This window comes from Chiloscyllium punctatum, chromosome 32, assembly GCF_047496795.1.
Source record: "Chiloscyllium punctatum isolate Juve2018m chromosome 32, sChiPun1.3, whole genome shotgun sequence".
NCBI lineage: Eukaryota > Metazoa > Chordata > Chondrichthyes > Orectolobiformes > Hemiscylliidae > Chiloscyllium > Chiloscyllium punctatum.
Genome location: NC_092770.1, coordinates 63982048 through 64008126, shown reverse-complemented (window position 1 = coordinate 64008126; position 26079 = coordinate 63982048). Strand labels below are relative to the sequence as shown.

The following is a 26079-nucleotide window of genomic DNA, read 5'->3' as shown; positions in this document are numbered from 1 at the left end:
GCCTCCATGTGCCCCCTACTTCATATGTTCTTACAGCAAAAAAAAAGGCAAACCACACAAAACAGAATTTCCAAAAAAAAAATCAAAATACTTCTCATTGTTAAACTTGGAATTAGCATTTTCAGGTCCAAATGGCTCCAGGGGTTTGGCCTGGAACCTGCCGAGGGAGAAGTGGAAAGTATTTGTCCAAACAACTGGGAGCTTCCAATAACCAAAGCAACTTGGCTGTATTGCCAACTTCCCATCCCTAGCTGTCACGCTGCAAGGGAGAGGTCAGCCACAATTGAGAGGTGGTGTGGAGGAAACCAATCCAGATGTTAGAGAGATGAGCTATAAATCAACTACAGGTGTTCCAGTGAAACCTTGCTTAACGAAAATCACTTAATAGAAATAACGGGGCCTATGGGAAAAGTGGGGTTAGGGTCAGACCAGCACAAAAATATTACTCACAATCACTCAAAGATCACCCAAAAGTCTAACACAAAGTACTGCACAGCCCAAATGATGGAATAAATCATATTTATCAATGAAACAAAAGTAAATTTAACACAGTACATTTCACAAATATTATCAATGCTGGCACAGAGGGTCATCATGGTGCGTAAGGTAGACTCCCTCAGTCCTGTTAAGTGAGCTGTGTCTCATATTCTCTCCTTATCCTCAAAATGCTTTGTAATACCTAGTGCCTCTCCCAGTGTTATAGCCTTGCTTTTGCGTTCACCACCTACAATTTTATCACCAGGATGTTTCTTCCTAACATTCTTGTACTACGCCCCTCCATTATTTTTTAAAAAGGGATCATTTAAAAGTAGTGTACCTTTCACAGGAAGCTGCTCTCTGACCAGTATCTCTCTCAGAAATCTGCCCTCTGTACAGTATCCCTCACAGAAAGTTGCTCTCTGTACAGTATCCCCTCACAGAAAGCTGCTCTGTCAGCAGCTGACACCAGCGCCTGTGCAGAACTAAACATACAAAACAATCACCGCTAGATCCGCCCTATTTCCAACAGAAGTAAATATTCTTGAAAATATCATTCCTTAAGTCCTCAACAACGTTATAAGCAAGTCACACTGCTGGAACAAACGTTACCCAAGAACTACCCATACTGGGCCAGCCGCCTCCGACAGAGAACTATAGCAGGAAGACTCTGGGAATCAAAAGGGTCTCAGATTTAACTCCCACACCAGAGATGTGACCACAAAAACCTGGGCTGACACTGCATAACTTAGGGATGACCAGACTGTTAGAAAAGATAACTTCAGAGCACGCCTGCCGTTTTACGTGATTGAGAGATTTCACATGGCATTGGTATCTCATTACAGAAGGAGAAAATGCTGGAAGTACTCAGCAGGCCTGGAAGCATCTGTGGAGAGAGAATCAGAGCTAATAGTGCATTGATCAGAACAATTTAAATTATTTCAGATTTCCACCATTCATTTTGCTTTTCGACTACTATCTAATGGCTGGTGAGGGAGTTTGTTGAGCACACATTGGCTGCCTTAATTTCTACATTCTAGACATACACACATGCACAGAGCTGAAAAACAATGAAATAGGAGCAGTTACTTTTGTATTGTGACAAATTCCAGACTAGTCAGGACTGTACCTTTAAGAGAGTTACAGGTCATTGTGGCATGTTAACATTATGACACCTAAATCTCACACAGTCAGTTTCCCTCTATTATGCAGTCAGTCTCATGTGGCTAGTTTAGTGTTGTAAATAAGCTTCAAGATATCCAACTGAACAGAACCCAACCATTTGTGGTATACACTACATGGGATAACATATAATGAAGCACAAAGCACAGCAGTGAATACACTTCAAAGGATATACTTAATTGAAATAGCATTTTGAGGCATCCTGAGATTGCAAAAAGCACAAATACATGTCTCATGAGGGATGTGACAATACTGACCTTTAAGAGGTTTATTTTGACCTGGTATATTTTTGGAGAGCTTTTAAGGTAGAGGTATCAAGCAGTCTACGAAAGCTACTAGAATAAACAGCTTGTGAGGCCTTGAGTTTTTTTTAAATCAAGTTGAAACAATAGAAGCAGCCTGAAAGAGTGTGGTCCAGCTCCCACAGAATCAGGATTTTTAGTTTCATTTTCAGCAGTTGCTGTTGGGATCTTGAAGAAGTGGAAGCTTTTTTTTCTCTCTCTCTCAGTTTACAAAAGCCGAGGGTTCACTTCCTGCTACTGGAGTTGTATGTTAGACAATCGAATTTGCCTGTTGCCAAGCATGCATTTACAGGATGTTGCTATATTCAAACAGTTAATTAGCAATAGGTACTGTGTCTACTAAACTGTTAAGCTTTCCAGTAGTATTAAGTTATTCCAAATCCTTCTTTCTTTTGTTATATCTTAACTACAGTGGATCAACAAAGGATGCTTAGCTTTAAGTTGGGTAGTTTGACCAATCACACAGCATCTGGAATGCAACATCTTACATTTACCTTAAAAATAAGAAAAAGTTAGTCTGGACTATGTTCTTATGATATTTGGAGGGTGTTTAGTCCGGTCCACAACAGGGAAGGAAATATTTAAGAGGATAGTCAGGATCAACATCTTTACTTAAGCTCAGGGAGCAGTAAGAGAGGACACAGAGTTTAATCATAATGGGCCAGCTGAGGGACTGCCTCTACACATGGAGGACACTCATCAGTGTAAGGGGGTTTCGCAACTGATGAGAAACATTCAGTTGGAGGACCTGATCAGGTCTACCCTAGAACTCAGTGGAAAGTTCGGGAAGTGATTGCTGGGCCCCTCGCTGAGATATTTGTATCATCAACAGTCACAGGTGAGGTACCAGAAGTCTGCAGGTTGGCTAACATGGTGCCACTATTTAAGAAAGATGGTAAGGACAAGCCAGGGAACTATAGCCCAGTGAGCCTGACCTCGGTGGAGGGCAAGTTGTTGGAGGGAATCCTGAGGGACAGGGTCTACTTGTGTTTGGAAAGGCAAGGACTGATTAGGAATAGTCAACATGGCTTTGTGCATGGGAAATCATGCCTCACAAACTTGATTGAGTTTTTTGAGGAAGTAACAAAGAGGATTGATGAAGGCAGAGCAGTAGACGTGATCAATTTGGACTTCAATAAGGGGTTCGACAAAGTTCTCCATGGGAGACTGGTTAGTAAGGTTAGATCTCACAGAATACAGGGAGAACTAGCCATTTAGATACAGAACAGGCTCAAAGGGTAGAAACCAGAGGGTGGTGGTGAATGATTGTTTTCCAGACTGGAGGCCCGTGACCAGTGGAGTGCCACGAGGATTAGTGCTGGGTCCACTACTTTTCGTCATTTATATAAATAATTTGGATGTGAGCATAAGAGGTATAGTTAGTTAGTTTGCAGATGACACCAAAATTGGAGGTGTAGTGGACAGCGAAACCCCCTTACACTGATGAGTGTCCTCCATGTGTAGAGGCAGTCCCTCAGCTTACAACAGGATGTTGATCAGATGGGCCAACGGGCTGAGGAATGACAGATGGAATTTAATTTAGACAAATGTGAGGTGCTGCGTTTTGGGAAAGCAAATCTTAGCAGGACTTATACACTTAATGGTAAGGTCCTAGGGAGTGTTGCTGAACAAAGAGACCTTGGAGTGCAGGTTCATAGCTCCTTGAAAGTATATTTGGAGGTAGATAGGATAGTGAAGGCGGCGTTTGGCATGCTTTCCTTTATTGGTCAGAGTATTGAGTACAGCAGTTGGGAGGTCATGTTGCGGCTGTACAGGATATTGGTTAGGCTACTTTTGGAAAATTGCGTGCAATTCTGGTCTCCTTCCTATCGTAAGGATGTTGTGAAACTTGAAAGGGTTCAGAAAAGATTTACAAGGATGTTGCCAGGGTTGGAGGATTTGAGCTACAGGGAGAGTTGAAAGGCTAGGGCTGTTTCCCCTGGAGGGTCGGAGGCTGAGGGGTGACCTTATAGGGGTTTATAAAATCATGAGGGGCATGAATAGGATAAATAAACAAGGTCTTTTCCCTGGGTTGGGGGAATCCAGAACTAGAAGGGGAAAGATATGAGAGAGACCTAAGGGGCAACTTTTTCACGCAGAGGTGGTACATGTATGGAATGAGCTGCCAGAGGATGTGGTGGAGGCTTGTACAATTGCAACATTTAAAAGGCATCTGGATGGGTACATGAATAGGAAGGGTTTGGAGGGTTAAGGGCTGGGTGCTGTCAGGTGGGATCAGATTAGGTTGGAATATCTGGTCGGCATGGATGAGTTAGACTGAAAGGTCTGTTTCTGTGCTGTACATCTCTATAAATGGCCAGGGGATAGATACAAAAACACCTTTGTGTGCTGCTGCACATATTAGGCTCATCGGAAACATGTTTCTTTTCCTCTTTAGGCATTTTATACATTTGCCCACTCAAGCAGCAGCATCAGACAGTTTACAGCATATTGCAATACAGTACTATCAATTTCCTGGGATTTTCTTCACACATGAAGAGATGCTGGCACTGTGGTAATGACACTGGACTTGGAATCCAGAAGCTCAGTCTAATGCTAGAAAAGCACAAGTTCATATCCCACGATAACAACGAGTGAAAGTTTAAAATCAGTTACAAGATGTGACTAAGATTGTGGTCAACCCTTCAATGCCCCCCAACATCAACTACTAATACTAGTATGTTAGTTAGTTCAAGGGATAAATTGGAGATTTTTTTTCCCTGAAGACAAGTTAGGCAAATCATTCAAATTCAATTAAATCTTCACAAAGTTGGTCACTTCAGTCCAAACATGGGTGATAGGGCCTTTCTCTTACAAAAGTACAGCAGTCTCCATCTTTCCATTCTCTCTCTCTCTCTCTCTCTCTCTCACACACTCTCATCATTACACTCCTCCACCAACATCCTTGTGGATTGACTGTTTCTGAGAGGTTCCAGGATCTTTTAGAAAAAACCTGTAAACTGATTCTGCAATGGCTTCTAAGGGAACTTGTCCTTTGCCAAAGCTCACCTCCGCAGCAACATGACTCATGTGAGATTTGTATCCAAGAAGAGATATTAATTAGGTGTTCTTGAAACCAACAACCCCATTTTAAAGTTTACAAAAGTTGATATTCCAAACATCTCTCCATAACTGAGACAGTAACAGACCACCCATTGTCAGCAGAGCTCAGCTCAATGTTTATAAGTGCGACGAGCATCTTGTTCCCTGTAAAACAATCTGGGTCCTGTTTAAATATCAACAACCACACCATCCAAGATTATGGTCAGCAGAGTTCAGAGGTCAAAGACCATAAGGCCATTCAAGCTCACTGAATCTTCTTCACCATTCACCGAGATCACAACTGCTCTGATAATGCTCAATTCTATTTTCCTGCTTTTTCCAATCACTGCCTCCATTCTCTATTTGACCTGAAATTTAAAAATAGTCCCAAAACATAATCTTACATCCTTTATAATTATGACATTTTGGACTCCCCAATATGGATTCAGAGGAAATTTCGGCTCATGCCATCTTGTGGGGTGTGCTGGCGAGGCAGAGTTGGTGCTTCCAGCACAGATTTTGGAACTGACATGTTTCAGATGATGTTGCTGACACAGCATGTAGTTGAGAAATTGGACAGGCCAAAGATAAATCCTTTGGGAACATAGAGAATGGTGCTTCCTGTGCACCTCTCCTACCATCTGCCTCCACCATCAGCAGCCCACCTCTATCATTATACAGGAGAGGGTTCAGAAAAGATTTACCATGTGTTGCGGCCTGGAATACAGGGTTTAAGATTTATAAATAGACTGAATAGGCTGCGACTTCTTTCACTGGAGCGTAAGAGGTTGAGGGGTGACATTAAATGTTTCCAAAATAATGAGGGGCATAAATAAGGTGAATGACAAGGGTCTTTATCCCGAGGGTTGGGGAGTTCAAAAATAGGTGGCATATTTTTAAGGTGAGAGGAGAAAGATTTAAAAAGGTCATGAGGGGCAACTTTTTTCCCCACATAGTAGGGTTCATGTGCAGAATGAACTGTCAGAGAAACTGGTGGATGCAGGTACTGCTATACCATTTAAAAGTTCATAAATAGGAAATATTTGGAGAGATAAAGGCCAAGCACAGGTAGGTGGGATTAGTTTAGTTTACATTTATATTCAGCATGGACTTATTGGACTGAAGGGTCTAATTCCATGCTGTATTCTATGACTCAATTATCTGTGACCTTTTGCACGTTGTCAAGCAACACAGCCAATATCTACTCCCCAACCTTTTCAAAGGGGTGGGGGGCATAGCAAAATGAGAAAGGGGCAGATAGCAATGAGAAAAGGCAAAAGCTACTTACAGAAAAGGAATGCAAGGAGTCTTTGAAGCTGTTAATGTCTCCTTTCCTCTTTCTCTTCGAGTCATAGAGTCCTACAGCATGGAGACAGGCCCTTTAACCCAACTGGTCCATGCTGATCAAAATGTTGGTCCACGCTAACCCTATTTCCCTGCACTTGGCCCATATCCTTCTAAACATTTCCTATCCATCTATTTATCTAAATGCCTTTTAAATGTTGTTAATGCACCTGCCTCCACAATTTCTGCTGGCAGCTCATTCCATCTGCATACCACCCTCTGTATAAAAATGTTTCCCCTCAGGTTCCCTTTTAATCTTTCCCCACTCACCTTATACTGATGCCCTCTAATCCTCGATTCCCCAACACCGGGAAAAAGACTGAGTGCATTCACCCTGTCCATGCCTCTCATGCACTGCTGCCTCACAGCACCAGGGACGTGGGTTCGATTCCAACCTCGGGTGGAGGTTGTGTACAGTTTGCACATTCTTCCCGTGTCTGCGTAGATTTCTTCCAGGTGCTCCAGTTTCCTTTCACACTCCAAAAGATGTGCAAGGTCAGGTGAATTGGCCATGCTCGATGACCCATAGTGTTAAGGGATGTGCAAGGTCAGGTGAATTGGCCATGCTCGATGACCCATAGTGTTAAGGGATGTGCAAGGTCAGGTGAATTGGCCATGCTCGATGACCCATAGTGTTAAGGGATGTGCAAGGTCAGGTGAATTGGCCATGCTCGATGACCCATAGTGTTAAGGGATGTGCAAGGTCAGGTGAATTGGCCATGCTCGATGACCCATAGTGTTAAGGGATGTGCAAGGTCAGGTGAATTGGCCATGCTCGATGACCCATAGTGTTAAGGGATGTGCAAGGTCAGGTGAATTGGCCATGCTCGATGACCCATAGTGTTAAGGGATCTGTAGGTTAGGTGAATTGGCCATGCTCGATTGCCCATAGTGTTAAGGGATGTGTAGGTTAGGTGCATTAGTCATGGTAAATGTAGAGTAGTAGCGGAACGGGTCACCCTTCGGAGGGTTGGTGTGGACTTGTTGGGCTGACTGCCTGTTTTCACACAGTAGGGATTCTACATAAAAAAAGATCCTCTACACTTCTATAAGATCCCCTCCCAGTCACCTACGCTCTAAAGAAAAAGTACTACTTTGTCCAACCTCTCCCTATAACTCAGACCATTGAGTCCTGGCAGCATCCGTGGAAATTTCTACTGCACTCTTTCCAGTTTAATAACATCCTTCCTATAGCAAGGTGACCAAAACTGAACATAAGTTCCAAATGTGGCCTCACCAATGTCGTGTACAACTGCAACATAACTTCCCAACTTCTATATTCAGTGCCCTGACTGATGAAGGTCAGTGTGCCAAAAACCTTTGTCACTGCCCTGTCTACCTGTGACTCCACTTTCAGAGAACCATGCACCTGAACTCCAAGATCCCTCTGCTCCATCACACTCCTTAAGGCCCTACCATTCACTACGATGAACCTTGAAACTTGCACTCAGAATCAAAAATCATGCCGCAGTAATATTCCTTTGAAATAATCAGGAGCAGACAATTCAGACATGGGGGCAGATAATAAACACAAGACGGTTCATAGTAAAAGAAAAGGCAGCAGAGAGAAAAAAAATTCTTGCATCTAACTGCTACATCATGTTCCAAACTTTTGTAATTTACATTCTTGCCTCATCATCCCCTGGTCACTTCCATCACTGTGAGCAGAGGGAGGGACAGAGAATCTTGGTACATTCTGAATGGCCAGTGATAGGAAACAAGTGCTCCATGACCACCACAACTGTCCCTCCACTGTTCTAATTGGTGATGGCTTGGTTTAGGTTAGGCTTGGTGCCAGGATAGAAATGCATAACATGCAATGATAAAAGCAAGGCAACAGGTTATTGGGATTGAAACAGGTCTGAACCAGTCCAGATGTTCCAATTCCGCCTTCACCTTCCAACAGAGCTGTAGGCCTCACCAAGAGATGTGTAGAAAAGCTTATGGGGCAAATCTGACAGCAAACACATTTTACTAAGATCGACGTTTCGGGCAAAAGCCCTTCATCAGGAATGAAGGGCTTTTGCCCGAAACGTCGATTTCGCTGCTCATTGGATGCTGCCTGAACTGCTGTGCTCTTCCAGCACCACTCATCCAGTATTTGCTTTCCAGCGTCTACAGTCATTGTTTTTACCACATTTTACTAAGACTACAGTAATTAATTTATTTGATTGTTGCCTTGGAGGCGGGGAGAGAGCAAAATCCAACAGCATACACCAAAATACTTGGAGCAATTATGCATTTGATGATTATTTTCATGGACATAATGAACAGACGTATGAGGGAAAGACAAGAGATTGGCACTAGGTATAGAACCGGGGCAGGCATGATGGGCCAAATGGACACCCTCTACGGTGTAATGACATGGATGTTCATAGTCATGTCTGATCCAGATTAGAATCAGCAGTCCTCAGATGTGTCAGCCAAGACAAACAGGAATCAGAGTTGGTTTCCACATAAAATTGTAATGTTGACCCTTTCCCCAACAAAACTCAGTTTATTTGGTGAAGGACAGAAGTTTGATGCTGGACCCTTTCTCGCCAGGTTGCTAAAGAATTGCAGTCAGTTGCCCCCAAATCTTCCACTATGTTTGCATCCATAATATGGATGCAAGAAATTTATGCAGCTTTCCAAGAACCTAGAATATTACAGGGACAAGCCCTTTGGCACCAAGATTCCACTGACATCTGTTGCCTTTCTAAACTAAAGCCTTTTGCCTCTACTCTGTCCATATCCCTCTATTCCCTACGGATTGACACATCTGTCAAGGTCCTCTTCAAAGTTGCTCTCGCATCTCTATCCCTCCCTCTGCTCACAGTGATGGAAGTGACCAGATGCTAATGAGGCAAGTACGTAAAGTATAAAAGTTTGAAACTTGACGTAGTAACTAGAGGCAACAAGTTTTGGTCTCCTTACTTGAGAAAGGATAGGACTGGCACTGTGGAGGGGGTGCAGAGGAGGTTCACTAGATTGATTTTGGAGTGGAGGGGTTTGGTTTATGTGGAGGGACTGAGCAGACTGGGATTGTGTTCATTGGAATTTAGAAGAATGAGGGGAGATCTTATAGAAACATATCAAATTATGAACAGAGCAGATAAGATAGATGTAGAGAGGATGTTTCCGCTGGTGGGTGAAACTAGGAGAAGAGGGCATAGCCTCAAAATTAGGGAGAACAGATTTAAGACTGAATTGAGAAGGAACATCTTCACCCAGAGGGTTGTGAATTTATGGAATTCCCTGCCCAGTGAAGTGGTTGAGGTTTCCTCATTGAATGTTTTTAAAGCTAATATAGTGATTTTTTGAATAGTAAAGGAATTAAGAGTTATGGTGATAGAATGGGTAGATGGAGCTGAGTCCATGAAAAGATCAGCCATGATCTTCTTGAATGGTGGAGCAGGCTCGAAGGGCCCGATGGCCTACTCCTGCTCCTAGTTCTTAGATCTACCTCCACCACCTCCTCCGACAGCACATTCCAAGCAATTACCACCCTCTGTAAAGATTCTAACCCTTATCTTCTTTAAAGTTTCCCCCTTCTATCTGTGTCCCCTAATAATTGACATTTCTACCTGGGAAAAACACTCAGACTACCCATTCCATCACTGAGACTAACTTTCAGTTCCTAGTTTACTAACGAGACTTAAATTCCACACACTGCTGGTGGTGGGATTTGAACCCATGTGCCCACAGCCTTCGTTTAGGTCTGTGAATAATGAATGCAGTGATAATACCATTAGGCCACCAGCTTATAATATTAGGTATCAGTATGCAATCCTTGTTCTAGTAGTTCTTATTCTTCTATGGAAGGAAATTAATTCTTTATTTAATATAAAAATGTATTTTCAGATCAGACAATGATTTTGAAACAATACAGAAACAAGAGCATAATAAGAAACTGTTCTGCAACACTGCAGCAAATTATTCAAGTATTCTTTAACTGCACCACATTACTAAGAGGCATTTGAACATCATACAACAGAATTCAACATAACTCAAGGTGATAAAGTGTCTCAATGAATTCTTATTTCTATTAAATTAATGCCTTCTGGACAAGAAAGATGAAACAAAGAGAAAGGAAATATTTCTAGAATTGCCACAATCATACAATAATACATTTTTTAAAAATATCACTGACTGTCCAACCTTTAATGCAAAGAGTGGCCTAGCTGGACAAGGTTTAAGAGTATTGCTGTGGAATGGTTACCTAGCAACAAATAACTGACAGCATGAGACTGAAGTCCAGAGCTTGAAGAGGAGAAAAAGAAAAGAGACAAAATAGTCCCATGTATAATTAACCTAGACAAGAGGGTTATTTTTTCAAGAATACCTTAATAAAGCAGCAAGCATTTGTCAGCTCAATACTTGCCTTTACCTCCCACTTGGAACCTGTTTCTTGTTACATAAGTCCATCAACTTGACAAGAAACAGTCGCCCTGCAACAGGAACTAGCTTATTAGAGAAAGGCCCAGTGCCAAAATATTATTCACAAGGAAAAGCAGAGTCTGAAAGAACATTTTGTAAAACATTTTCACTTGTACTTTGTATCCAGAAGTTCAATATTTGTGTGTATTTTTAATGAAAGCTATGAACTGTGCATAATGCTATGGCAATTTTTTTTCCCAAAAAACAAATTGCATGAAGAGACCAAGATGAAAATAAAAGACTGTTAGATTTGGACTTTCACCACAGATTTGTGAGAGTGCACTGCAAGGATCAGCAACTTGGCAGTAACCATCTATGGCACACATCACCCATAATTCTAACAAAATTACAGCAATACAGTGACAGTAAAGTCTAAGGTAACTCACAGCAACATGCCTTCCAGATACCACAAATACACTCAGTTTCAACATAACTCAACAGCACAGGCCATCAAACTGTGAAAGCCCAACTGGTTCCTATAGGAAAATGAGTCTGGTCTAAGCAAAACTCCAGTCCTTCACCAACGTATTTTATTCCATTGTACCAAAGGGGCAGTAAATGCCAGCCTGCCCAGCAATACCCACACCCTGAAAATAAACAATAGGTGCCAGCCTGATGACAAGTGAACTGTAGCTTAAACAAAACAAACAAAACAGAAATTGCTGGAGAATCTCAGCAGGTCTGCAGTATCTGTGGAGAGAAAAGAGAGTTAATGTTTCAGTCCAGTGACCCTTCATCAGGATTAAAAGCAGCTATTGTTTATAGTAGATCCAGAGAAGAGGAAAAACTAGATAGATGACCGGGAGGGTTTAGTTGGGTGGGATGGGGAGAACTATGAATAATTGAAAATGGATTGGCCTATACTGAAAGGAACCCATTTCATCACTGGGCCTGGGCAGGTGAGTTAGGCAATAGACATGCTCAAAAATGTTAAAGTCAATGTTGAGCCCTGAAAGTTGGAAAGTTTCCCTTACTATCCCAGCAGCCTCCACATCCAAAGGATCATTAGCTGCCATTTTCCACCACCTCCAGCAGGATGCCACAACCATATACATATTCCTCTCCCCTCCCTTGTCAGCACTGCGCAGAGACCGTTCCCTCCAGGACACACTGGTCCACTCCAAACATCTCCCTACACACCATGACATCTTCGCATACATTCACCTGCCTGTTTACTTCCCCCTTCCTTACTATCCAAGGAGCCAGACACACCTTTTAAGTGAAGCAGCGATTTACTTGCACTTCACTCACTCTAGTCCATTGCATCTGATGCTCACAAAGTGGCCCCTTCACATTGGGGAAACGGAATGCAGAATGATTGATCAATTTGCAGAATGCCTACGCTTGGCAGGCATTCCACGTGGACACCTTACAGCCTTCAGGGCTCAACAAGTCGAGTTTAAGAATTTTACAGCAAGAACACCCCTATTACCTATCCTAACTATGCCAGGTTCAGTCATGAAATGGCTTCGTTTTCAGTGCAGCCAACCTGTTTTGAAGTTTAGTACTCAAAGTCCCCATTATTACTTATCTAGCTTCTCTTTTTCCCTAGCTTAGTATCAATCCCTTTGTCTGCCTATGCTTTTTTTTAAATCTTGCTCTCACTCTCTCTCCCGGCGTCCTGTCTACCTATCTGCTCACTCCTGACCCCTTACCCCCACTATCACCTTGTCCAGGCTGCTCCTAGTTCGAAAGAACCGGACTCAAAATTTTAACTCTGTTTGGTCTCCACAGATGCTGCCAGACCGGCTGAGTTTCTCCAGCAACTTCTGTTATTGCTCGTTTCCGTTCGCCAGCATCCTTGGTTTTGTTCGATTGTAGTATTAATAATCTTGGTTCCAAGGTCATTTCAATATTTAAGGTCAGGTTCACAGACAATAGGACGTCAAGGAGGAGTACTACTGTGGAGTGAAAAGGCGACTGAGAGGATATTGAGCAGGAACTAGAACCAGTTTCATTTGCTCTCCCTCCCAGGCAACTTGGGTGCACAGTAATCAGAGACCAAACAATATACAACACCAAAAATGTAATGTAGTTGAGCAGGCAGCCAAATGAAACGCAGCAAAAGTCCACAGACACTGGGGTAAGGGCCAAATCATCTGTTTTTGGGATGTTGGTTGACATGTAAATATTGCAAAAACAAAATAAAAGGAGAACTCAATGTTTCCCCCAACCAAGGGGGAAATTAAGGCCACTGCTCATTGATGGGATATGAGGGCATCTCTGGCAAGGCCAGCATTTATTGCCCGTCCCTAATTGCCCAAGGGCAGTTAAGAGTCAACCACATTGCTGAGAGTCTGGAATCATACCTAAGCCATAAGGATGGCAGTTTCCTTTCCTAAAGGACATTAGTGAACCAGATGGGTTTTGCCAATGGATTCATGGCCACCCTTAGACTCTTCATTCCAGATTACAATCGAATTCAATTTCCACCATCTGCAATGGCAGGATTCAAACCTGGGTGCCCAGATGAGTCATTCTAAAGAGAGAGAGCACATCTGACAATACAGCACTCCCTCAACACAACATGAGAGAGCCAGTCCTAACTGCGTGCTTGAATGCAACGTGAACACAAAGCTTTCTGACCTAAAGCCAATAACTTAGCACCACTGAACCACAGCTGACTCAAAGAATCGAGCGTTGTAGAGTAGGCTGCCACTTTCTTGCATCCCTTTACAAAACTCAGCAGCAAGGGATACTAGTTTTGAAATGAGCAGTTGAAATCCAGTCACAATTGATAGAGAAACAGCCAACAAGCTGTGCTGGAGAACTTCTCCAGGAGCTGTGGGGACACTGGGAGAAGAGGGGTTGGTGCTTCAGCACTTCGGTTGAGATGGTACAGGTCAGAAACAATCTTATCTGGGCTGCCGCTCCCAGACAGAAATTTAAATTGTTACCAGCAGCCCACACCGGGCCGATCTTTGTGGCTCTCAGACCAATTCGTATGTGGAATTCCAGGAACTGATGCTTGAGTGGCTGTACACAAGCAGCTCAGTCAAGCTCTGGGCCGCAAGTCAAAAAACATCAAACTCGTCTGTCAGAAATTCTGGGCACGTTTCCAACCCTGGCCTTATTCACTGCGAGACTCAAAACAGAACATAACGCAGGCTCCAATGTTTGACCTTCCTCCTTCCCCTTGCAGTGAAACTATCTATGGTATTTCCTCTACATTCCTTCGCAACATGGCTCCACACAGCAGGACAAAGGCAATGAGGCTTCTCAATCAGGCAATTAACTATCATTAAATCAGAGCGAACTGTCAAGTCTTTGCTATTTAATGCACATTTAGGACCAAAGTGGGATTAGTGGACAAGAAGAGAGGTCGTTCTGCATATACAGAGCCTTCGAATCACAGAAATGTAGAACAATGCAGCACAGAAGGAGCCCATTATTCCATGATCTCTGAGCCAGGCCTTTGAAAGAGCTTTCCAATTAGTCCCACTCCGCCACTCTTTCCCCAAAGCCCTGAAAATGTTTTCGTGTTAACCAGTTACCCAACTTCCATTTGGAAGATTACTACTGAGTCTGCTTCCTTTAAGGCAGTGGCACGTAAACATGTTTCCTCACGTCATCCATGGGGTTTTGTTTTTGCGAATTACCTGCGTCCTCTGATTAGTGACCATTCTGTCCAGGAAAACAATCACTCCTTATTGACTTCATCAAAGCTATTCACCATTTGTGAACACCTTTGCCATTTATACAGCACCTTATATGCCCATTAGATGTCCCAAGGTGCTACACAGGTGTGATTTCAAAACATGAAACATAGGAAAGGTAGCAGCCACATTATGTTTAGCAAGCTCCCAAACAGCAACATGATAATAACTGGGTAATTTATTTTTGTGACATTAACTGTTGGATAAATCACTCTGCACACCTGGGATAATCCCTTGCTCACTGTCAAAGTATTCACCTGACAAAGCAGGCAAGACATTGGTTTAACCTTTCATCTGAAGATGACTCCTCCAACAGTGCAACACCCCCTCAGTACTGCAGTCCTGGGATCTGAACCCATTAATTCCTAACTCAGGGGTAAACATGCTACCGCCTGGGCCTCTGTTGATCTGGAACTAAAATGGCTAGTGGACTTAAGATACAGATCGACCATAATATGATTTGATATCAGAAAAGACTCAAGGGGCCGAATGGGCTTGGTGAAGCTAGCTGTCAGTGATGACCTAGAACAAAACTTGTGAATGCACACACAAGTATCATTTCAGAGTCCAAGAGAAGTGTAGGTCTTGAAAAGGAGGATGATCAAGTAGGGTCAGTGCAGACGTTGAAAGTGTTCATGGTGAAATGGCGGAGAGGGAGTTACAAGGCCAAATTGTCAAAAGTGAAGAATTATGATCTCTTCAATTAGATTTAAAGACCCCCATGTCCTTATCGTGTGGGGTGAACTGCTGAGAAATCAGTGGGATCTGTCAAGATCACATTTACTCTTTGATACGTGCTGTGGTCCAGTCTATTACTCAAATTTACTGCATGCTAATTCTGAGTGCTAAAAGTAAATAGTGCATGTATTGTAGATTATTCAGGATAATTTACTGTCATTTGTTTAAAACTATGGTAACTTGCAGCTTTATTCTTGTAGCAAGTCCCCCGAACCTCACACATGGCCTACTTCAAAATAAAATTACAAGTCCCAAGCCAGACTGTAATGTAAATTTTGGGATTGCAACATAGTTTAGTGGCCTTCATGGGATTTGAAATCTGCAGACAAAGAGGAGTGCTGAGTTCAAGACTAAAATGATTTTCATGGTGGATTTACTTCACAAACTGAAGACCAAAGTGGCTTTGTCAGTTGCTATGATCTTTTTTTGGAGAGGGAAAATTTATCCATGAGTGATTTGCAAAATTTAACCAACAGCAAGTTAACAGCAAAGGCAAAAAGGGTGGATTTAGAGTTAAAAACAGGGATTAAGAAAGTTTAAAAAAGAAATCAGAAATTGTGAGCTTGAAAGAGAAAGGCAAATGTTTTCACAAGCTCAAGATAGAGATGTTGGCGATGGAGAAAAAAACCATCAGCAGAGAGAAAACAAACTTCAGAGGGAGAAAATAAATGAAGATTGAATGGAAAAAAGAGGAAAGTTTAGGTTACAGACTGAAAGACAGTCTAATTATTTTAACGAGGATGGAAATTAGAAATTTAATTTGAACAAAAATCTTCTTTTGTTTCCTAAAAATAGGGAAGAGGAGTTGGAGCTATTTTAGAATTAGAACTAGAACTAGATTTTTTTTAAAATAACGAGCAGTCAAATGAGTGCAGTGAAAAGTTTGCAATGTCATCGCTTATGGCGCTATCTTAGGTACAAGGTACCGGGGTACAGGTTGTTCATTAACGCAAATTCTCTATAACGTGATTAATGAATCGGAGACACTGTTTATAAAGCGCGAACTTTTAAAACACGTGTTGGCTGTTAACACAATTACATTGTCAACACTTTACATGATGTTCCTAAAGCACAATTTTTCTATAATGCAAGGTTGCACAAGAACACAACCACTACATTACAGAGGAACTACCAAATACTTAAGTATTTGGCACAAAATTGAAAGATTAATTTAAAAAGTCCAGCATGAGAATAAAAAGGAAAGAAAAGTACTCAAATTACAATGCTTTTCGCCCAAGCCATCACCTATCCTCCAGACCGCACCAGGCCAACTCTCCAGACTACACTGGGCTTCAACACTAGAGACCTCAACTCCCAGTGGCAGCCTCCAGCCCAGGATCTGCCTTCTCCCTGCAGTGACATCTGCTTTGGGACTCACCTCGAGAACTCGCATACGCACTCGCCTGGTCTGGGATTCTTGTTTGAGAAAAGGACTAAAGATCTGAAGTGGCCAAAGGACTCATATTCTGTTGACCATAAAGCACTGGATGTTTATTCTAAGAATATCCCTTTAGTCACTGGAACAGTTAGCACTGTGACATTTGACGCTTATGAAGAAGCTACCAATTAAAGTTTAGGACAATGAACATTAAACCCACTCAAAAAAAAAGAGCTGAACATTTTGAGATTGATGGTTTCACTCATTGAAGTTTGAGCAAGCTTTTGAGAATGAAAGGGAAACCATGATAATAAACGAATTGAGGTATAGCATTCCAATAACAATTCAGTCCGATATGGATGGGCTTCAAAGTCAAAGAGGCAATGCTCTCAGAGTTGCATATCCAGTATTTCTCACAGACAGCTAAACATTTGTAACTTGTCATATGGAAACCAAGTGGGTGGAGGAGCAGATGAGAATCTAGCTTTAGGCAGAGGGCAGAAAGTGTACTAGTTGATAAACATGATAGTATAGAGAATAAAAGCATTGCTAGGAAACACATACTTACAACTACAAAACCAAATATATACAACTAAATTGTGGCAAGTGGAATGGTAAACCAGCAGCAATAGGAATATTCAAAAATCTTTAGAAAATATAGGAGCTGTAAATGAAATGGATGTTAAAGCAGTGGCATTGATGTGAGTGACAGGAATTTCCACAGGGAAAGCTGCATCAAAATGCGAAGCTTAGAGGGAACCCATGTGCCTGATGCTATACAGTGGGAATAGGTAGGAATGCCAGAAATAAGTCACACATGTATTGTCAATTATATAACTGCTCTTACTTTGTGGAGTAGTGTTTGTTCATATTTGGCTAAAACTGTGGAACCTTGTAGCTTTCTTTTTTTTGTAAGTAACCTGGAGCTCTCACACTTTGTTTTAAAATAAAAGGGACTAGCCCTTGGCCAGGCTGCAACATGGGTTTTGGTGATCTGGTCACAGATCCAACTCATGCATACCAACCAGATATCTTAAATTAATGCAGTCCCATTTATCAGCATTTAGCCCATCCAGATGCCTTTTAAAATGATGTAATTGTACCAGCCTCCACCACTTCCTCTGGCAGCTCATTCCATACATGCACCACCGTCTGCTTGAGAAAGTTGTCCCTTAGGATCCTTTTAAGACTTTCCCCTCTCACCTTAAACTCCCCTCTAGTTTTGAGCTTCCCTGTCTTGGGGAAAATGATCTTAGCTATTCACCCTACCCATGGCCCTTCCCAATGATTTGATAAACCTCAATAAAGTCCACCCTCAGCTTCAGACACTCCAGTGAAAACAACCCCGGCCTATTCAGGTTTCTCCTCATAGCTCAAATAGTAACACCAGTCAGCTAAGGATAAGCTTCTGGCTAAGGGATAGGATTCTCTCCTCTCAGACAGCAATAGTACAGGTCAAACCCCACTCCAACAGTTACAGCATTCTTAGAAACTCATTTCTGATGATCAAGGTAGCTCATACAACCTAGTCGCCACACAGAAGTAATCACCTCATCAGCTGCTATTCAAATAGGCCTGTTGGACTGTTGCTGCTGTACCCAATCAAGTTGTTCACTAATCCTCCTGTTACATTCCTGTAGAGGAGAGTCCAAAGACGTGAAAGACAACTCAGTGAGCCTCAGCCAAGTGGCAGAAGGGCTGGCAGGAAGCGAGTGTGGGTGCACACATGTGGGGAACACACAGCCATTTACCCATCACCCCCACACTGGATCCACACCCCAGCAAAATGCAGCAAGTGAAAAGTACCTTCGCCATTTTGACTGGACTATCAATTTTTTACAATTGTTATGACCCACGCAGCATATGACATGAAACACTTAGGGCTACCCAGATAATTGCAACCATTAGTGTATAGCCAATTGGATTCATTTATCTGTATGTGCAAGAACGTACATTTTCAGCACCACCTCCCCTCTACAGTGGCTACCCAATCTCAATCACTTTGAGGAAGTTGGACGCTGATCAATGCAGTGGATTGGGAGAAGGGGAGGCACAGGAAACCATCAAGTGCCATCTACTATCAAGTCTCAGTGCCTCAGAAATAGCAAAAAGAGAGATGGAAAATGGTGACCTTCATGTCACCAACAGAAAAGCAATGTCTTTGAGAGGTAACTGGCTATGAGTGAGAGTCAGTCAGTACGACAAGGGTATAGTGAGTTTTGAACAGTGAGAGGAATGGACTTCTCTGCATTTTGTAGATATATTAATCTCCCAGTAACTCTGACATCTACGGCGTACTGACCTCCATTATAATTGTGACTGCACTTCAAAAGTATTTCATAGACGGTTAGATGCTTTGAGACACCAGGGCAAAAGTGAGGACTGCAGACACTGGAGACCAGAGTTTAGATCAGAGTGGTGCTGGAAAAGCACAGCAGGTCAGGTGCATCCGAAGAGCAGGAAAATCAACTTTCCTGATGAAGGACTTTTGCCCGAAACGTCGATTTTCCTGCTCCTCGGATGCTGCCTGACCTGCCGTACTTTTCCAGCACCACTCTGATCTAAGCTTTGAGACACCTGCAGATCATAAAACATGCAACAGAAAAACAAATCTTTTCTGGTGTAAAGAGAAAGCTAGCAAAGAGTGATCTCATTTTGTTAATTTACTAACCTGGTCATTTCCCTCATTCACCCCAGTTTTTTTTAAAAACGGCAACACAAGCATTCTATGCTGGACAGTGTCTCTGCCAATTAGATTAGACTAGATTCCCTACAGTGTGGAAACAGGCCCTTTGGCCCAACTAGTCCACACTGACACTCCAAAGAGTAACCCACCTAGACCCATTCCCCTAGCCTATATCTACCCCAACTAACACACCTATCACTATGGCCAATTCACCTGACCTGCACATCTTTGGATTGTGGGAGGAAACCGGAGCAACCGGAGGAAACCCACGCAAAGAAAGGGCGAATGTGCAAGCTCCACAGAGACAGTCGCTCAAGGTGGGTATCGAACCTGGGTCCCTGGCACTGTGAGGCAGCAATGCTAACCACTGAGCCACTGTGCCACCCCGGCACCAAAACTACAGCTACTGATTGAGGACAGAAAGTGGAGGCTTGGCTTTGTCTTGGATGACAGTGTTGTGGAGGGGCAGGGGAGCCATGGAGACAAGATTGCTGTGAAGACTAAGTGTGTGTGGAACACAAAGTACCAAGTAACACCAGACAGGAGTATGGCCCTTCTCCAAACACCTTGAGTAAAACCACTGCTTGAAGTCACAGGAGTGCGTAAAGGCAGCTGCCTTTTGAATCTAATGTCCTGCAGTAATCAGTTTTGAAGTTTGAACAATTTTCTCAATCATGGTTGTGCTTAACAGTCCGCAGACAGGGGGTGGAACTGTGCGTGTTGCCAGTAAGCTAGTTATTTGTAAATTGCCTCCGATGAGTAAACACGTTGTCTAAGGAAGTCAGGACCTGAAAGAGAGTCAACCATATCATGAGTAGGGTCCACCCTTCAGGATGTAATGAACTGCTTCTGGGAGGAACTAACCAGCGTTTGGTTCTGTGTGTCTGTTACCAATGCAGAAAGAAAATGTTCTTGTCAGACTATTGTGAACTTGCTCTGGAGTCGAGCCTGATGCCTGACAAAAGACTATCATGTATCTGCGATGCAATGCAACCAGCTATGAAGTAATATGTTAAGACATATCCTGTTGAGTAAGACTAAGTCTGCCTTCTGTCAAAGACTTTGAGTGGACAGCCTTCCTGGTATGATATCAGTAGCCAAGACTAAGCAGGAGAGGGATTTGGCGGCAGCAAATCTGCTCAACATATCCCAAATGAGTCCCGAAACCAATATTTACAGGAAACACTTCAGGAATTGCTGGACAAAGACAACCACAAGTCCATCAATTCAGCTTCTGCCATTCGGTTAGTCGCATGATACAATCATAATGAAATGGTTGACCACTCAGTGACCAACCTCTATTCATTAGTGCACAACAGACTGAACATGATGTCAGGAAATCCCAGTGGTGGAGCTGGGGGGAGCCACAGTCAGAGTTACACAGCACGGAAATAAACCCTTCGGTCTAACTGCAAAATGGCACCAGATATAGTCAACTCCTTGCGAGCTCCTGCATGCAGATCTAAGTTTCCTATTTACGACAATCGTTCTACACTGTTTAAACTTAATAGCATACTTTTAAAAATTACTAATAACAATGTTTTATCTAAACTCAAGTTTGAAGCTCCTCTGATAGCATTCGCCTGTACCTGTGTTTTGGTTTTTGCTGCTGTTTACCTATTATTTACTTTTCAATGCTATTAACTAGGTGATCTGCCTGCATTGCTCGTAAGACAATGCTTTTCACTGTGCCTCGGTACATGTGACAATAAATTCAATTCAACTCGCCATGCTGACCAGATATCCTAAATGAATCTAGTCCCATTTGCCAGCATTTGGATCATATTCCTCCTATTCATATACCATCTAGATGCTTTTTACATGTTGTACTTGTACCAGCCTTCACCACCTCCTCTGGCTTCTCATTCTATACATGCAGCACCCTCTGCGTGAGAAAGTTGCCCCTCAGGTCCCTTTTTAAATCTTTCCCTGCTCAGTTTAAAGCTATGCTCTTTTGTTTTGAACTCCCCTACCCTGGGAAAAACGACCTGGGCTACTTATCTGATCCATGTCCCTCACAATTCCATAAACCTCTATAAAGATCATCCCTCAGCCTTTGTGCTCCAGGGAAAATAGCCCCAGTCTATTCAGCCTCCCCCTACAGCTCAAGCTCTCAAAACCTGGTTGAACGTTCTCTTGTTTCCAATTGTAGTAATCCTACTGAATAACAAACCCAGGGTCCAGTGTTACAAAGAGCCATCAAAGCCCTCTTTACTGATAGGGCTCGTGTAGTTGGGTGCCACTGGCAGATCAAGCAGCAACTGTGGACATGTAAGTTGGATATGTCATCTTGGACTTGGCTTCCCATTCACACAGGCAGCAATTTGTACACAGTGTTAATAAGGTAACAGAGCTCAATTATTGCAAGTGTTTCAATATTATAACTGGACTAGGACACTCCCCCCAACAGGGCACTGATGACAGCATTCAGTCTTAATAGCCAACAACAGAACGTCCATCAAGGAATCCCTATAATGATAATTTACCCATCTCATGACTCTGGTTGACAATGGCTCTTAATGTTGACTTTAACAACTGGCAGGACCCATGCAGCCATTCTAGATGCTGCATTCGGGATGCGATCCAGGAATCTGAATGAAACTGGGTCATCGTGCCCTTTGGTGAATTCATCTGTAACCACCAGCTGGAACTGAGAGCTCTTTTGTTTTGGAAAAGAGAAGAAGTCAAGTTTGAAGCCTCCAAGCTGGGGTAGGAAATTTGCAAACTTGATGGGGGCAACTCAAAAGTGGTCTTTTAAAAAGAAAAGCCTGAACAAAATTGCTATCCTTCCCTGGGCTGGCCTACATGACCCCAGAGCCACAATAATGTGGCTGACTCTCAACCCCAGGGCAACTAGGGATGGGAAAATTAATGCTGGCCGAGCCAGGGATGTCCTCATCCTGTGAATACATTAAAAGTAAACTGCCTGCAGTTAGAGTTCCTGACCCTTTAAAGGAACAAGATCCTGCAAGTTAGAATACCCCCCACTAGTCTGGATGGATGTATCTCCAACAACACTTAAGCAGCTTCACATCAGAGGACAAAGCAGCCTGTTTGACTGGCATCACATCCACAAGCATCCACTCCCCACACCGACACTCAATAGCAGCAGTGTGTACCGTCTACAAGGCGCACGGCAGAAATCCAAACAGACAACCACTTCCACCTAGAAGGACAAGGACAGCAGAACACCACCCCCTGCAAGTTCCCCTCCAAGCCACTCACCATCCTGATATGGGAATACGTCACCCCTTCTTCACTGTCGCTGGGTAAAACTCCTGGAACTCCCTCCCTAACGACATTACCTACGTACAGCACAGGAACTGCAGTGATTCAAGGCAGCAACACCCCATCACCTTTCAAGGGCAATTGAGAATAGACAATTATTGCTGGCCCAATGAGAAAATCCCATATTCCCTGAAACAATTCTTAAAAATACCTTCTGATGTAGTCTAAACTAAGAAACTGGATGCAATTAATTGTCTGCAACATCTCCTTAACTCACCTGCATGACTAACAGGATGGCAGAAGATGAACTAGATGGAGTGGGTATTTTTCAATTCCTTGTCTTCCTCTTTGATATTGGAACCAGAAGTAATAAATGGCATGGTACTTGACAAATACAGTATGTTTTAGCAAACAAGTTGCAACTAAGTTCCATCAAAACCAAAACAGCATTCCTATCCTAAAAACAGTTTACGTTTCCATCTAACAAAACTGGCAAACTCAGCACTAACATATTTAAATTTATGAACGAGCGTCGCTGTTTTAAAAAGCAGCTAAGTACTTGCCACACGTTGATGAGAAACTCATTAAAACTTACATCGGAAGTCTGTTAGAGCACAGGACAAGAAGGTCGTAGATAAGACACACTCCAAAGACAGTGATGCCTGTCTCTTTAACCAACATCGCACAGGTACCGAGGAACAGGCTTAGCAATAGGAAGAATGGAGAACTGGTCGGAGGAAAGCATTTCCCAACGCAGGTACTGTTCACGCTCCTACAGAGGAGGAAGAGAAACAATGAGACAAGCAAGTCTCCGGTTCTTGTTCAGCTATCACTTCTGATAAAGAAGGCGTAATCAAAATTATGAATACATGGGGCGGCATGGTGGCTCAGTACCTCACAGCATCAGGGACCTGGGTTCGAATCCAGCCACGGGCAACTGTCTGCGTGGAGTTTGCACATTCTCCCTGTGTCTACATGGGTTTCCACCGGGTGCTCCAGTTTCCTCCCACAGTCCAAAGATGTGCAGCTCAGGTGAATTGACCATGTTAAAATTGCCCAAAGTGTCCAGGGATGTGTAGGCTAGGTGCCTCAGTCAGGGGAAATGTATAGTAATAGGGTCGGGCAACAGGTCTGGGTGAGATGCTCTTTGGAGGGTTGGTGTGGACTTGTTGGGTCAAACAGCCTGTTTCCACACTGTAAGGATTCTATGATTCTACGGTCTGCAGGTTAGGTGAATTGGCCATGCTAAATTGGAGGGTTTCAGCTATAGGGAGAGGCTGAATAAGCTGGAGCTGTGGAGGCCGAGGGGTGACCTGATTGAGGTTCATAAAACCATGAGGGGCATGGATAGGATGAATAGCCAAGGGTATTCCCACAGTAGGGGAGTCCAAAAGTAGAGGGCATAAGTTTAGGGTGAAAGTGGAAAGATATAAGAGGGACCTCAGGGGCAACGTTTTCACATAGAAGGTGGTGGGTATCCGAGAGAGCTGCCAGAGGAAGTGGGGGAGGCTGGTATAATTACAACATTTTAAAGGTATCTCAATGGGTCATGAAGAGGAAGGGTTTCGAGGGATATGGGCCAAGTGCTGGCAAGATTAATTTCGGATGTCTGTTTCCGTACTGTACAGCTCTGCGATTCTAAGTATGCTAATGACCCCCAGCTGACAGGAGCAGCAATTTTAATGGCTCCTGTTTGAGTCTAGTGGTATTCCAGTGTCTCCATACTGACTTTGGGAATTACATTTTTAAATACTGAAAATTTGATTTCATATCTAAAATAGTGATCCATTTAAACAACCAATCACACCCAGGACAGATAATTAAAAAGGAAAGCTAAAATACAATGGACAGAAACAAGGAAATAAAAAAAGGCCACTTTACTATTGAACAAACTGACGGCTCTGTGACGCTACGTTAGTGCGAAGGGAAAATGACGCAGCTGTACGTACCGAAGATAGGAGAGAAAAGCCAATAGGAAGAGGACACAAGCTAATACATCTGCTCGCCCCACAATGCCCGTCACCTGGAAAAACAAGAAACACAGATGTCAGAATACATCACAAAAGTCAAAATACAACAAGAGGGGGCCTCGGACTTTCCCTCAATTCCTCTTACATCCCTCCTGTCAACTAGAAACAGCTTCATGATCAGCTGCACGCTTCCAGAACCTCTTCACCATGAACCTGGAGGAGCGCTAGCAAGGCTGCCTGACGGTGAGCCCCTCTCTCAGACAGATCCCCACTCTGAGGGGGGGGGGGAGGTGGGAACAGTCTACAAAGGGATAAACAGGTGGACAAAAAGACAGCCAGAGAAGGAGAATGTAGGAAAATCCACTTTGGAGGGAAGAACAGAAAAATCAGATTATTTCAATGAAGAGAGATTTCTGATTGCTGCAATAAGGAGAGAGCTGGGTGTCCTCATATACAAATAACACAACATTGGCAATGCAGGTCCTGCAAGGCAGCAAGTAATTAGAAAGGCAAACAGATCTTGGCTTCATCGTAAGGGAGATGGAGGATGAAAATTGGGAAGTCTTGCCACAGCTGCACAAGAAATGAGTGAGATCATGTGTGGAGGGGGCATTTTGGTCTCCTTTACCTGGACATATTTGCACTCGAAGCATTTCAGAGAGGTTAGCAAAGTTGACCCTGGGATGGAGGAGTCCTTTTATTGGAAATGGTTGTCCAAGTTGGGCTGTTAGTCACAGGTGTCTAGACAGATGAGAGGTGATCTTACTGGAATATAAGATTCTGAGGAGACTTGACTGGGCAGTGCTGAGAGTGGTTTCCCTTTGTGAGGGAATCTACAACTAGGGGAACACAACTGCTGAATAACAGATAAAACCACAGGATGGAGGAGCAGAAGCCCATCAAATCTGCTCCACCATTCAATGACATCGTGGCTGAACTGATTTCCTGCTGTTTCTCCATTACCTTTGCCTCCCTGCCTGATTAAAAATTTGTCTATCTCAACCCTGAGTATATTTAATTTCCCAGCCTCTGCAGCCTTTCGTGGTGAAGAGTTCCATAGATTCACTATTCCTTGAGAGAAGCAATTCCTCCTCATCTCGGTCTTATTTCAGTGACTCATTATTCTGCAATTATGTCTTCCCACAAAGGGAAACATTCTCTCCACACCTACCCAGTCACGCTCCTTAAGTATATTTCAATAAGGTCACCTGCGCCTTTAAGGGATGGGTTCTGCCCGATTCTCTCGCAGAGGAGTGTTGTCACAGTTGTGCTGAAATGTCTCCTTCAGACAGGCAGTTGGCGAAACTGCTGAGTTCTTCCTGGGTGTTTTTTCAAAATAAGGCAAAGGAGTTGTGGGTGACACTGTGGCTCACAGCACCAGGGACCCAGGTTCGATTCCAGCCTCAGGCGACCGTCTGTGTGGTGCTTGCATATTCTCCTCGTGTCTACATGGGTTTCTTCTGGGTGCTCTAGCTTCCTCCCACAGATGTGCAGGTCAGATGGATTGGCCATGCTAAATTTCATCATAGCGTCCAGGGGTGTGCAGGCCAGGCGGTTAGCTATGAGAAATGCAAGGTTAGGGCAGGTCTAGGGTGGGATGCCCTTCAGAGGATCAGTGTGGACTCGAACAGCCAAATGGCCTGCTCCCATTCTGTAG

At 43.2% G+C, this 26079-nt stretch overlaps 1 protein-coding gene across 3 annotated transcripts in view; it reads right to left on the bottom strand.

The window, feature by feature from the left end:
* tmtc1 (transmembrane O-mannosyltransferase targeting cadherins 1) overlaps positions 1–26079 on the bottom strand; it is a 189063-nt gene that overhangs the window by 117769 nt on the left and 45215 nt on the right. For all 3 annotated transcript variants that reach the window (XM_072552525.1, XM_072552526.1, XM_072552527.1), the window contains exons 3-4: positions 24402–24475; positions 23048–23224 (exon numbers count right to left, since the gene is read on the bottom strand). In XM_072552525.1, coding sequence (XP_072408626.1) covers positions 23048–23224; positions 24402–24475 — 251 coding nt within the window. The remainder of the gene's footprint in view (positions 1–23047; positions 23225–24401; positions 24476–26079) is intronic.